A 15530-nucleotide genomic window follows, 5' to 3' on the forward strand; every position below is an offset into this window, starting at 1 on the left:
TTGCCAACATTTTTCCTCAGACATGGTCACAGATTACTTGAGAGCCAGACTTTAATTTTCCTAAGGTGCTTGAGAGATGCACTATAGTCACTTTTCCTCAGAGCAGTCTGAAAGCAAACTCCTCACTCCTCACAACGATCTGTTAAACATTGGCACTTACCCGCCTCAGTGTTTTATAGCTGAGATACATTATCTGCATTAGCTAACCAGGAAGGTTTCCTGTCTGCACTTAGAACTGTCTAATTTTAATGAGTCTTGTCTTTATGCCAGCAACTAAAAATATACACTGTTAGGTTTCCCTGTGTAAAACCAAAGGCATGGTGCTTCTGTGGACACATGATTATGTTGAAGAGCAATCTTTTGTGGCTGTACCTTCAGTAATTAAGCATAATCTCCTGTCTTCTTCCACCAAACATATCTCAGAAGGAAAACATAGTGAATATGACAATTTAAAGCATATTAAGATGGTATCATCCAGGACTGTTTTTACATCTTATTTGCCATTAGAAAACCTGCTCTCAAGTGCTTAATTTTGCCAGACTTGAAGTGTGTCAGCTAAAGTTTTCCATTCCTAAAGCCACAAGCATTCAAGCATTTCTGAGGAGCCTGGGGCACAAAAAAATCCCACTTCTTTATTTTTTTGAACCAAAAAAAAATAATGTAGTGAATTTCCATTTGAAAGGTCCTAGTGCCTGTGTGATGGGACAAATTCTCTCTTCCTCTGAGGGAGAAAGGGGTTAACAAATTCTAGGGCTCCTAAAGAGCTGCACATCTGCAGGTCCTGAGAGGATGTAAGTCTCTGTTCAGCTGCTGCTGCTGCTATTGACATGGCTAAAATGCCCAGCAAAAGGCTTTCTGCCCAGCAAAAGTCCTTGGTGAAAGTAGCAAGAAAGCACCAGACTCACTTCAAGAGATAATCACAGAATCATAAGAGTTGTTTTATCAGAAAAGACCTCTAAGATCATGAAGTCCAACCATCAACCTAACACCATCATGGCCATTAAAGAACGTCCCAAAGCGCTACGCCCACAAGTGCCTTGAACACCTCCAGGGACGGTGACCTCACCACCTCCCTGGGCAATCTATTCCAATGCTTAATCATTCTTTCCCTAAATAATTTTTTCCTAATGTCCAATCTAAGCCTCACCTAGTGCAATTTCAGGCCGTTTCCTCTTCTCCTATCACCTGATACTAGAAGAGCTCGAGCCCCCTACCTCACTGCTACCTCTTTTCAGGTAGTTGTAGAGAGCAATGAGGTCTCCCCTCAGCATCATCTCCTCCAGACTAAACAATCCCAATTCCCTCAACTGTTTCTCCTATGATTTGTTCTCTAGACTCCTCACCAGCTTTGCCTTACATTCAAGGTGAGTTTGGAGAATTGGACAGGGGGGTTAGGAAGCAGATTAGTTAGACAGCAGGTTAGGGAGAGAAGTGTATGCAGCCAGAGCCAGAGAGCAACTCTTTTACCTATGTTTATGGTTTTGGGTTTTTTTTTACATCTCAGCAAGCCTATGAGTGCAGCAGACATCACCATTGTTTCCTTTTCACAGCCTACAGTCTAATTCCTCTCACCAAAATATCCCAGCTAGGCTGAAACTAGCACAATAAAATATAAAGTGCAGATTGCTATTAAATACAACATTTCTTACAGTACTGAAAGTGATCTGATCATAATGATTGATGTTAAAGTCCTTTTTTTTTTTTTTTAATAATCTGATTAATAAGGTTTATTGATTCTGTCCTGGAAAATTTAACTGAAGTGGCAGCATGATTTTCCAAGGAGAAGAAAAAAAAATCTTTCTCCTTCCATCAGTCATATATATGCACTCCACTTTACCTAGAGTTTTAAGACAACAGCTGTCAAAGAAATCTCCTCTAAGCTCAAAACAGGTAGAATACAAAAAAAGTTCATTTTTCCCCATAATTCTATTTTCCTACTACCTAAATATATTATTTAAAACAGCTTAACAGTTATTAAGAGACAGAAATAATTTCTTTGCATTTAAATCTGTTTTAACAATATCAGACTGTAGAGCAAAGGTAATATTTTAAAGAGAAGGTCTTTCTCACCTATTCTCTAAGACATTGACAGAATGCAGTGTCAAGGTCCAGAGAACTGAGATCAACAATATCTTTGTTCAGAGGAGCAAGATCTGTTCTTATAGATTTCTGTGTTGTGAAATTAAGGTGCAAGTGAGACCGCATCATAGAATCAACCAGGTTGGAAGATATCACCACAAAACTATTTATTTAAATGATATTTAAATGATAGAGATGGGCAAAACAGAGAGAGAGAAGGGAGGGAGAGTGCAGAAAAAAAGGTAAAGGAGCAAAATTCTTCCTTCAAACAATATCTGTGCTGACTGCAGTAACCCCAAAGGCATTTCAGACACACATACAATTCTCTCTTTTGGAATAATTGAAGTATTTAGTAACAGGCAGATCTACCTTTAAAAATGGAAGAGTTATTTTCACTGCATTTCCAATCTACAGTAAAGTGGTCTCAGTCTAGCAAAGCACTACAGAATACACTACTGAATAAGGACCCAAGAAGTCCTTTGAAAGCAGCTTCTGTGGTGATTTGTTAAAGTCAGATGGAGCTTTATTTTTTTTTGACCCTTTCCCCTTATTTTTTGCAATAAAGGTAAGATTATACAATAGAAAGACTTTGGAAGAACCTGTAGAAAACAATGTCAGAAGAAAACTACTTTAAAATGGCATATTCTGCTGCTTGCCTACAGCCAGTTACCAGTCTTCTTTCTCTCTGCAAGTCATTTTTGCCTCTGTATCAGGGCCAAAGCTCCGCTGGCTGGCAAATATCAGGGTATAAACAATCGGAGTTTGCCATCCAAGGTGGCTGTGGTGAGCTGCAGTTCAAAAGAAAAGAACATATGGCTTTAATAAAGATGTTTCCAGAGAGTGAAGTTTGCTTTAGGGCAACGAACTGAATGAAGTTCACAAATATATATATATATTTAAATTACTTGCATGTTAAGAGGCCCAGGATCCATTTGGAAATAAAGAAGAAGAAGCACTTTAACCTATAGACTCTTCTCAACCAAGCTAATCTGAAAATTCCATTTTACTTAGAGGTGTTTTTTTTTCTTTTCCAACTATTTTCAAACTTTTGTCAACATCTGCTCACACATCGTCTGTAAAAACGAAGCATATGTTAAAACCACAAAGAAAGTCAAACAGACTTCACTGTGTATGACTCAAGAAGGGAGTGTGGAAGAAATAAAAAGGAAAGAAAAAGGAGTTGGAATAGAAGAAGATGGAAAATACTACGAATTTAACCAGGCATACCAACAAATGCAGCCTTCTGATTTTTTTTATTGGTGTTAAATGTAGTATAAGAATTTTCTTTGTAAGGAGGTATTTCAAAAAGAAGTCCACAAACCTTTATGAAGATGCAAGTCTCAGAAACATGCATAAATAGAGTTTGACTACATGAACTTTCTTGTACTGCTCTGTTCTGGTTTTGGCTGAGAGGTAATTTTCTTCATAGTAAGTTGCATGGGGCTGTGTTTTGGATTTGCGCTGGAAGTAGTGTTAACACGGCGATGCTTTACTGCTGGAAGCAGTGCTTAGACTGAGACAAGGCCTTTCCCACTTCTCACACCACCCCAACAGCAGGGAGGCTGAGGGTGCACAAAAAGATGGGAGGAGACAGAGTTGGCCCCAACTGATCAAAGGTATATATATCATGCCATATGACATCATGCTCACCAGTAAAACAAGGGGAAAGAGTCATAGAAACATAGAATCAGCCAGGTTAGATGAGACCTCCAAGATCATCCAGTCCAACCTAGCACCCAGCACTAGACAATAAATTAGACCACAGCACTAAAGTGCCTCATCCATGCTTTTCTTGAACACCCCCAAAGATGGTAACTCCACCACCTCCCTGGGCAGCCCATTCCAATGCCAATCACCCTCTTTGTCAAGAACTCCCTCCTAACATCCAGCCTAGACAATTTCCAGCACAACTTGAGACTCTGTTCCCTTGTTCTGTTGCTGGTTGCCTGGCAGAAGAGACCAACCCTCACCTGGCTAAAACCTCCCTTCAGGGAGTTGTAGACAGCAATGAGGTCATCCCTGAGCCTCCTCTTCTCCAGGCTAAACATCCCCCAGCTCCCTCAGCCTCTCCTCACAGGGCTCTGTTCCAGGCCTTTCACCATCTTTGTTGCCCTTCTCTGGACACATTCCAGTATCTCAGCATCTCTCTTGAATTGAGGAGCCCAGAACTGGACACAGGACTCAAGCTGTGGCCTGACCAGTGCTGAGTATAATGTAGAAAAATAATTGCTATTGTAGTGATATAACCAACTTTCTAAAAGCTGCAAAATACACTTTAAGAACTCACATGGCTGGACAAATGATCAGGAATGGTTTCCAGACCATTTTCTTTAATGATGGATATGAAACAACTTAAATGTAATCTCAGACATTCTTCAAAAGACTGCCTTAGTCTCCGAGGGTGCTAATGTTTGCATGACATCATTGTCCTTACAACCCTGTCTCTTCACTCAGTAACGAGAAAAACTGAGGGAAACATGAAAAAGAATTTTTACTAGTGTCTTACTCAGGTGTGTAACTTCAAATTCCACTTAAAAATCTGGGCATCAGCTTACAGCAAAATACGCTAAAACCCCAAAATTCTTTCACATAAACAGCCCCACAATTGTAGGTAATAGTCCTCTTCTAAGTGCTTGTGTTAGACCCCTGGAAGAAGAGGCTCAGGGGTGACCTCATTGCTGACTACAACTACCTGAAGGGAGGCTGTAGCCAGGTGGGGGTTGGTCTCTTCTGCCAGGCAAGCAGCAACAGAACAAGGGGACACAGTCTCAAGTTGTGCCGGGGGAGGTCTAGGCTGGATGTTAGGAGGGAGTTCTTGACAAAGAGGGTGATTGGCATTGGAATGGGCTGCCCAGGGAGGTGGTGGAGTCAATGTCCCTGGAGGTGTTGAAGAAAAGCCTGGCTGAGGCACTTAGTGCCATGGTCTAGTTGATTGGTTAGGGCTGGGTGCTAGGTTGGACTGGATGATCTTGGAGGTCTCTTCCAAGCTGGTCAATTCTGTGATTCCTCTCACTCAAAAATAATGAAAAGGAGAAAAATCTATCTTCACATCTTCCATAAACATATGTACACAACAAAGTTTAATCTGAGATTAAAATGTAACTTTACATATGAAGTGCAGAATTGTACCTTCCTGATTGAAACTGTGGAAATATCATTTCATTTAAAAAAAAAAATCATTGCTGCAGTGTTTTATTATCACTGTCCTGAAGAAAGAAACAGAAGGCCCAGGGAGGTTCCACTGTGTCAAAAACTTCTGGAAGCAACTACCAAGTGCAATTCTTAAGATGAACTTGAAAAAAGGCAGCAGCCAGATGTGTTTTCCATGTAAACTGAAGTTGTTGGCAGTCAAAAAGGATAATGAGATTTCGCCAGATGAAAAAGTTATCTTCCTGCTACTCAGGGACATGTAGCAACAATTTGTACATGATAGAGTCCAGGTAGTTCATTAATAGCAACCTGAATGGCATTTATAGTCTTCATAGACTACATTCTCAGGGTAGTAGGCTATTATCACTTTGAATCTAACACTTAAAAGCATACAGGAGTGCTAAATCAAGTGCTTCTCTGCTTTTAAATGAGCAAGTTGACTTGTCAAGGAATGGAAGATGATCTTACACAGTGCAGGCAGGCACGGCAGCCTAGGGCAGGATCAGCCACATTGTATGGATTCTCCATTCATGGTGTAAGTCCTCCATTCTGCAATAAGTTTAACCATCTTGAGCAGAGGGAACATTCATTGCTTTTCTGCCTTTGCACTGTTGATTATTCTGAACTTTTCAAGTTAGATTTATATTTTGAGATGATCATTGTTGTCAGCAGTCACTCCAATAAGCATTCCAAGACGCAAAGTCTTTTAATGATACAGCAGAGCATCACATATCAAATGAAGAAAAAAAAATAGTGCACATGCAAATATAGCTCATTGTTAAGTGGAATTTCTCAAAGAGTACATATGCCATTTATCTGAAGTCAACAAAGGTTGCCACTGGGTTTTCTGACAGTGCAAAGTATCATTTAGTTGGAAAGCTCTAGGCTGTTAGATGACATTTCAAAGTAATGATTCATAAGTAATTTGAAAATTCTGAACATGGAGGTATGCTGAGTCATCCTGCTTACAAGCACTTTCTACACGTCTCTCTGCTAGTTTGAGCCTAGCTGGGATATTTTAGTGAGAGGAATTAGATTATAAGCTGTGAAAAGGAAACAATGGTGATGTCTGCTGCACTCATAGGCTTGCTGAGATGGATAAGAACAAGAACACAAACATAGATAATAGAGTTGCTCTTGGGCTCTGTCTGCATGCACTTCTCTCCCTAACTTGCTGTCTAACTGATCTTTCTGCTTCCTAATCCCCCTGGCTGACTCTCCAAACTCACCTTGAATGTAAGGCAAAGTCTGAGATAAGGTAGAGGGGTGAAGAGGAGGTGGAAGGGTGGTTGGGAGCCCCTCCTGGGGACTCAGGTTTCTGGGAGGGCTGTTGTGCTTCTGTATTACCTTTTTACCTTGTCTATCTCTGTCCATACCTGTAGATATTGTAAATACCTGCTTGTATATTGTGCTAAGCTGTAAATAAAAAGCTTCATTCTAATTTCCAGCTGCTGAGTCTAGTCTGGGTGATTTTCTTAAGTGTGGGCTGCTGGGTAACACCCAAACCACCACAATGTATCTGAAGGCATGCCTTTTGACAAAAGATTATGCATGTAGGCAAGAGAGGCATGATAAGAAACAAACATGATCAGAAATAGAATCCTCAGAACAGAAAATTGCTACTCGGTTAACACATTCCTCAGATGTGACTTCAGTGCATTCAGTGCTGGAGATCCCAGCACTCAGCACACGAACTGAGTGACTTGCCAAACTATCAGGAACAAATAGCTTTCACTAGACAGACATTAGACCAAAAATCATAAAGAATAATCTCAGCCATCTTTCACGGCCAAAGTCCAGAAACTTCAAATACAAACAGTTACAGAAGTACCACTAAGATAAAGACTCATAGATCCAATCTGTTATTTTATGAGAGAAAATCAAACCAAATCATAGAATCAACCAGGTAGGAAGAGACCTACAACATCATCCAGTCCAACCTAGCACCCAGCCCTAACCAATCAACTAGACCATGGCACTAAGTGCCTCAGCCAGTCTTGTGTTGAACACCTCCAGGGACAGCAACTCCACCACCTCCCTGGGCAGCCCATTCCAATGCCAATCACTCTCTGCCAACAACTTCCTCCGAACATCCAGTCTAGACCTCCCCTGGCACAACTTGAGACTGTGTCCTCTTGTCCTGTTGCTGGTTGCCTGGCAGAAGAGACCAACCCCCACCTGGCTACAGCCTCCCTTCAGGGAGTTGTAGACAGCAATGAGGTCATCCCTGAGCCTCCTCTTCTGCAGGCTGCACACCCCCAGCTCCCTCAGCCTCTCCTTACAGGGCTGTGTTCCAGACCACTCAGCAGCTTTATCACCCTTCTCTGGACACCTTCCAATACCTCAACCTCTCTCTCTTGAATTGAAATACTTTATGTAATGCATATTTACTTTCTAAATTATGAAAGCTTCTAAATATGCACAATAGTAGATTACTCTCTATGTAGCAAGTGATACAAGGAACACACAATAATATTCCATTTTTTAGTGTACTGACTACTTGCCAATTTCTGTCAACTTTTCACAATTGCAAATACTCTGCAGGAAAAAAAAACTGTAATGCCACATTGCAATTTGGAGCAAAAACATTACTAAAACAATATACATTCATAAAATATTCGAAACACCAACAGAAGACTAACCAGAGTTAGTTTCCTGGAATTTCTCAGCTCACAGAAGAAAAACAGAAGAGAAATTAGATGAATAGCTTCTTAAAAGGTCTTTAAGCGCACAATTTGTACAGCCAAATAACAATCTTAAATGTAGCAGGTCAAGTACCAAGTTCATTCTGTCTACTGCACCTCAAATACACATAAAAGGTTAGCAATAAGTAACTGTGTGTGATGTTTGTTGACGACACCAAGCTGGGAGGCTTGGCTGATACAGCTGAGGGCTGTGCAGCTGAGAGACCTGGACAGACTGGAGAGCTGGGCACAGAGGAACCAAATGAAGTTCAACAAGGACAAGTGCAGAGTCCTGCATCTGGGGAGGAATAATAAACTGCACCAGTACAGGCTGGGAGGTGATCTGCTGGAAAGCAGCCCTGTGGAGAGGGACCTGGGAGTGCTGCTGGATAACAAGTTAACCATGGGACAGCAATGTGCCCTTGTGGCCAAGAAGACCAATGGGATCATGGGCTGTATTAGGAAGAGTGGGTCCAGCAGATCAAGGGAAGTTCTCCTCCCTCTCTACTCTGCCCTGCTGAGACCTCATCTTGAATACTATGATCAGTTTTGGGCTCCCCAGTATAAGAGAGACAGGGATCTGCTGGAAAGAGTCCAGCAGAGGGCTACAAGGATGATTAGGGGACTGGAGGGCATGGCTTTAGAGGAAAGGCTGAGGGACCTGGGGGTTTTTTGTCTGGAGAAGAGAAGACTGAGAGGGGATTTGATAAATGCTTATAAATATATGAGGGCTGGCCAGGAGTGGGGGGGACAGACTCTGCTCACTTGCTCCGTGGGATAGGACAAGGATCAATGGGTGTAAGTTGCAGCAAACGAGGTTGCGCCTCAACACAAAGGGCAATTTCTTTACTGTAAGGGTCCCAGAGCACTGGAACAGGCTTCCCAGAGAGGTTGTGAGGTCTCCTTCTCTGGAGACTTTCAAGGCCTGTCTGGATGTGTTCCTCTGTGATCTGTGTTATAGTATTGTCCTGCTCTGGCAGGGGGGTTGGACTTGATCTCCCTGGGTCCCTTCCAACTCCTAACATCCTGTGAGCAATTGGAATGTACACACTAAATTTAAAATATAGCTAAGCTTATAAGGAGTCTGTTATTTATATTATAATAGAAATAAAACCAAAGAACTTCCAAGCATGACATTTAGAGCATATCTGTACTGTGAAAGGGACCATGGTGCCCTTATCCTTGTGACAACAAAGAATTAAGGTGATACATCCGTATGGATTAGTACAGCACTGTACACTCTTATTTGTGTGAGTAGTCATGTTAGTTTTATATTACCTTCCAGCAAGTTAATAAGGCAGACAAGAGTTAATTCACTGATCTGCAGTGCTGAAATAAACCACTTAAACTGCCCCAGGACACAAAATGGCTAGCCAGTACTCCACTGAGACTGCTGCGAATAAAGCGAGGCTGGACCCTTCACGCACTCCTACAGAAACTCTAAAGTGGAGTAGTCTACACAGACATGCATTCACTGTGCACACACATGGAGCAGAGCACTTTAGGGATATCTTTAATTGTTGCACTCCACTGTTCCCTGTCCTGTTCTCTGAACATGAGGTAAAAGCTGTAGAGAGTGTCTCACTTTTGTGGTTACAAATCCAACCTCTCCATTTGAAAGGGACTTCAAATCAATGGGAAGGAATAAGCACATTTCCCTAAGAAGCCCACCCCTAATTTTCAAGGAAACAGCCTTTTCTTTTGTGGTTATTATCCCTGCATATTCATGCCCTGAGTGACCTCAAGTGGTATCTCTCTAAGCCTAATTGATTAGAGAACCTCAGAGCTACTGTAAGGATATATTCACTTTAGCAGTGGCATAATTTGTAATAAAAATATAGCTCAGTCTTCATCACCATCATTTATTGGGAAAATTGTCTTGGGAGTCCCTTTGGCTTGAGCCAACATCTTGCTGCTGGTAATTCTCTCCAGGACCTTCTCAGAAGACGTGCATAAAGCTGCCCTAGGAACTTAGTGAACGTTTTAAGAATAATAATATTGGTGAAACAAAATAAGCAGAGCTCCATACTTTTTGTTTCCTTTATACTTCCCTGAACGGTTCACATGTAACACACCAAAGCACCAAGTTGTTATTGTGGTTATCCTGAGCTTCCTGAGATATACAGATAACGCAGTTGTTTGCTCTCTGTCTCTGGGGCTGCATGAACTTCTCTGTAGCCTAATGTGCCATCTGTGTGACTAATCCATCTGCTTCCTAACTCCCCTGGCCGACCCTTCAAACTCACCTCTGAACATAAGGCAAAGTTTGGGGTAAAGTAGAGAGGTGGGAGGAAGGTGGAAGGGTGGTTGGGAGCCCCTCCTGGGGACTCTGGTTTCTGGGAGGGCTGTTGTGTTTCTGTACTACCTTTTTAATTTGTATCTTTCTGTATATATTGTAAATATCTGCTTGTATATTGTGCCAAGCTGTAAACAGAGCTTCATTCATAGAATCATAGAATCATAGTATCAGCCACTTTGGAAGAGACCTCCAAGATCATCCAGTCCAACCTAGCACCCAGCCCTAGCCAATCAACCAGACCATGGCACTGAGTGCCTCATCCAGTCTTTTCTTGAAGACCCCCAGGGATGGTGCCTCCACCACCTCCCTGGGCAGCCCATTCCAATGGGAAATCACTCTCTCTGTGAAGAACTTCTTCCTAATATCCAGCCTATACCTACCCTGGCACAACTTGAGACAGCAGCTGAGTCTAGTCTGGGTGATTTTCTTAAGTGGGAGGGTGGCAGGTAACATCCAAACCATCAAAGAACCAATGTGAAATCAAGTACAACTACAATGATTAACATTTAAACAAAGATCTGTATTTGGAAAGAGACCCTGTCTCCAAATAGCAAGGTTTTTTACCATACAAGTTGTATAATATGTCCTGGTTTAGGCCAATCAAAGCCCAAACTCATGGCCTGAAAATCAGACTCCACTGCCAAAAAAAACAGCAGGCTGATCCTGTTACAAATATTTTAAGCAAAATTTGTCCAACTCAAGAGTTTTCAAACTTGTGAGTGTATTTTGTATTCTAAGGGATTGGATTTCCCTGTCTAGTTAATTAAGCTATTTTCTAGTTTTGCTTTGAATTTTGCCATATATTAGAAAATGGCTCTGGTGCAAATTAATAATAAGGTATTTCTTTTCAAATTAGAATACTTACTAAAACAATTTCCTCCCCAGAGCTCTGGGATTTAAAATTATATATTTTTTCAAATCTGGCAGATTTTATCTACTTGGAAAAGCAGGTTTGATACCAATACAGCTACTAGTCTGTCTTTATGTACAGTCATGCATAATCCTTTGGATTTTACATGTGAACAATATTGTGAGAATCCACTGTTCTACAAACCCAACCTTCCAGATGTCTATCAAAGCAAAATTCATTTTGTGTTTAGTTATTCCTACACTTGGTGAAATGTGCATCATTTCTAATGTCACTGTCCTGCAAACACAAGGCAAATCTCTTTTTACTCACCTTCTATTTACCATTCTTTATTGAGCATTTTTTCATTCCTCTTTTGTGTTGTAAGAACTTCTCACCTTATGAAAATGAATATCAGTTCTACACTTTTCTGCACTTTAAGGCTTTGCACTAAAATGGTGTGAACACACAGCTGTGTCCTTGTTTCCTTCATTCCTTCCAGATCCTGTTCTATTTCTTTTCTGTTATGTTTGGTGAATTTTAATTGCAGACAGTTATTTTATATAGTGTTTAATGTGGTAAGTTGCTAACACTTCTTTTGAAGAATGATTTTAAGTCAAGTGACTGTCAAATATATTCCAAAGAACAAATCTGTGATCTATACACATTTCTCTCTGCAGTTTTACCTGACTAAGGTGTCATCTTCTGGCCACAGACAGAGCAGAAACAGGGATAAAGACTATTATATATTTACCTGATATATCTGTTTCCTTAAAAAAAAAAAAAAAAAAAAAAAAAAAAAAAAAAAAAGGAAAATGGAACATAGGAACATTTTCCTTTTTTTCCTTTAGTTTTCACTACAAAGTCAAGATTAATGTCTCAACACTCAAATATACATTTTGAATACAAATAAGCACTCGGTGCCATGGTCTAGTTGACTGGATAGGGCTGGGTGCTAGGTTGGACTGGATGATCTTGGAGGTCTCTTCCAACCTGGTTGATTATATGATTCTATGAATATGCTCCACATATAAGTGTAGAGTATAATGGTGTAAATGGCCTTTTGGGAATCTAGTATTTCATGTAGGAGATTATAAAGTGTAGCTATTTCAATATGTAATTATCCAAACATTTATTAATGACATAAGCTAACACTAGTAAGAATCATATCCATAAAGGAACTCATTTTCTTTAGAATCATAGAATCAATCAGGTGGAAAGAGACCTCCCAGATCATCCAGTCCAACCTAGCACCCAGACCTAGACAACCAACTAGAAAATGGTACTAAGTGCCTCATCCATTCCCTTCTTCAACACTTCCAGGAATGGCAACTCCATCACCTCCCTAGGCAGCCCATTCCAATGGCAAATCACTCTCATGCTTCATGGAAACACTACATCCTTGCTATATGATTTTAGCATTTATTTCCTGCTGCTGAAGAATTCACATTTTTCAAAGTAGACAGAAACAAGCACACAAAAAGTGTAAATAATGTCTTTTTTGCTCACTTTACAAATACAGAAACATTTTTTTTCTTGAGAGTTGAGAAGTAAAACATGTGTTAATAATTTGTCCAGAGAGCAAAAATGTCAGAAATAAACAACTGACATGTTAAAATGAAAACATTCACAAAACTCTGGTAGGATTTGACCTTAATAGCTGCTTATAGCAACATCTTTTTGGTTGGTTTTTTTCTTCATTTACTTTCACTGAATGTACTTCAGTTTGCTATTGCAGGATCTGCATTTTCTAAAAAGACAGACATAAGACTACATTTAAGGCAGAAAAAAACCCATATATTACCCAGACTACCAGGAAAAAAAAAAGGTCTACTGATTTGTCATGGCTAAATTTTACAGTTTTCCATCTCTGACCACTAGGAATGGATAAATGCACTGACACATGGGGAATAAATGGAAGACATTCAAACCACTATCACCGTTCATACTTTAAACAGGAGGCATGTGATGGTTTGGGTGTTACCTGCTCCTCCACACTTAAGAAAATCACCCAGACTAGACTCAGTTGATCTGGAAATTGAAGAATGAAGCTTTATATTTACAGCTTAGCATAATATACAAGCAGGTATTTACAATACCAACAGCTATAGACAGAAATAGACAAGTTAAAAAGTGATACAGAGACACAACAGCCCTCCCAGAAACCAGAGTCCCCAGGAGGGGCTCCCAACCATCCTTCCACCTTCTCCCTCCCCTCTACCTTACCCTAGACCTTGCTTTATGTTCAAGGTGAGTTTGAAGGGTCAGCCAGGGGGGTTGGGAAGCAGACGAATTAGCAAGATAGGGAGAGAAGGGCCTGCAGCCAGAGCCAGAGCCTGGGAGAGATTCCCTTATCTAAGTTTGTATTCTTGTTCTTATCCACCTCAGCAAGCCTATGAGTGAAGTAGACATCACCACTGTTTCCTTTTCACAGCCTATAACGTAATTCTTCTTACCAGAATGTTCCAGCTAGCTTCAAACTAGCACGAGGAGCTGTACTGTTGGAGGTGGTGTCATTCATAAGAAATGGTCAACAGAAAGAAGCTCTGCTCTAATAACAAGGTCATCAAAGTGATTCATTTCCATACTAAGCAAACACAATTCAGTTCATCATTTCCTCACAGCTACTTGGCACACAAGTTTCCTTCAACTTCAAGGTCTGTGGTTTGGCAAGAGAGCAGCACAAGTGTACAACTGTACACAGTATTACGAAGTGAAACTGTATTAATTGAAGAGTTTACCTATTTTTAACGGTACTACAAGATGTGTAATGAGATGTTTTGGTCTTTCACTACCTTACCACAATCCAATAACTACACCTGGCTTTGTAGTTTGAAATTTAGAGTTGTAAACTCTGAATTTATTCACTGAAAAATGAGAAGTCAACCAAACCATATCTTAAAATGAGACTGTGACCTATGAGATCATTTCATAGGGAGTTACTCTGCATGAAGAATCTTAGAATCACAGAATCAGTCAGGGTTGGAAGGCACCACAAGAATCATCTAATTCCAACCCCCCTGCCATACCCAGGGACACCCCACTCTAGATCAGGCTGATCAGAGCCCCATCCAGCCTGGCCTTAAACACCCTCAGGGATGGGGCTTCAACCACCTCCCTGGGCAACTCACTCAAGGCTCTCACCACTCTCATGCTGAACAACTTCTTCCTCACATCCAGTCTGAATCTCCCCACCTCCAGCTTTGCTCCATTCCCCCTAGTCCTGTCACTCCCTGAGAGCCTAAAAAGTCCCTCCCCATCTTTTTTGTAGGCCCCCTTCAGATACTGGAAGGCCACAAGAAGGCCACCTGGGAGCCTCCTCTTCTGCAGACCAAACACCACCAACTCTTTCAGTCTGTCCTCATAGCAGAGGTGCTCCAGCCCTCTGATCAGTCCCTTCTCTGTGGCCCTTTTAGGGACACGCTCCAGCACATCCACATCCTTCTTGTAATGGGGCTCCAGAACTGGATGCAGTACTCCAGGAGTGGAGTAGAAGGGGAGAATCACCTCTCTCGACCTGCTGACCACACTTCTCCTGATGCAGCCCAGGCTCTGGTTGGCTCTCCAGGCTGCAAGTGCATACTGCTGGCTCATGTTGAGCCTCTCATCCACCAGCACCCCCCCAGGTCCCTCTCCTCAGGGCTGCTTTCCAGCCACTCACTGCCCAACCTGTATTTGTGCTTGGGATTGCCCCAACCCAGATGCAAGACACTGTACTTGGTCTTTTTCAACGTCCTGAGCTTGGCTTGTGCCCACCTCTCAAGCCTGTCTAGGTCCCAATGGATGACATCCCTTCTCTCCAGCCTGTCTGCTGCACCACACAGCTTGGTGTCATCACCAAACTTGCTGAGGCCACACTCAATGCCTGTCCATGTAATGTCTCTGCTTCTCAGAGGAGTGACTGTCGCATGGTCAACCACGCTCAGCAGAACCAAATGGTAAATACATTTATATAGGTGAACATTCTATTCTAGCCACAGTGCCTTCCTGAAATTGTCCCTCCCTTGGACCACCCATGATACATGCTATTTAAGTGTTACATGTTATTTGCAGACTCCCATGGACTGCCAATGTACTACGACCACCCATTTTGAGTTTGCTTGAGGAATGTGACTCGGGGCATTGAGCTAAAGGAATTAAAGCTTAAATATTGAATAAAAGAGCTAACAAATTAATAAACAACTGACTTAAGAGTAGGTTCCAATCCCATCTTCAGAAAGGATATGTAAACTATTAGAATCCTCAATCACTTGAGTGTTTTTATATCCTGCTATTTAATCCATGAGCCAAAGTCTCTAGCAGATGCCTTTCACTCTTATGTATGAAACACTGGAAAAGTACTAAGAACTGATACATTATTATGGGCTACAATCTTAGATTTCCAGACTCCAATACTGGTGTTAATAACTTGCTACTGTTGTCAGCATCTGTCATCAATATTGCTGTATGACCTACTCTATCCACACTCCAA

General features: G+C 41.3%; 1 protein-coding gene across 1 annotated transcript in view; it reads right to left on the minus strand.

Annotated features, from left to right (window-relative positions):
• Window positions 1-2282: 2282 nt before the first annotated feature.
• The window catches only part of WDR27 (WD repeat domain 27), a 63331-nt gene continuing 50083 nt past the window's right edge, over window positions 2283-15530 (minus strand). Inside the window, exon 23 of the mRNA XM_064158459.1 lies at window positions 2283-2867. Within this exon, the coding sequence (XP_064014529.1) occupies window positions 2820-2867 (48 nt within the window). The 3' untranslated portion in view covers window positions 2283-2819. The remainder of the gene's footprint in view (window positions 2868-15530) is intronic.

Source organism: Pogoniulus pusillus, chromosome 18, assembly GCF_015220805.1.
Source record: "Pogoniulus pusillus isolate bPogPus1 chromosome 18, bPogPus1.pri, whole genome shotgun sequence".
Classification (NCBI taxonomy): domain Eukaryota; kingdom Metazoa; phylum Chordata; class Aves; order Piciformes; family Lybiidae; genus Pogoniulus; species Pogoniulus pusillus.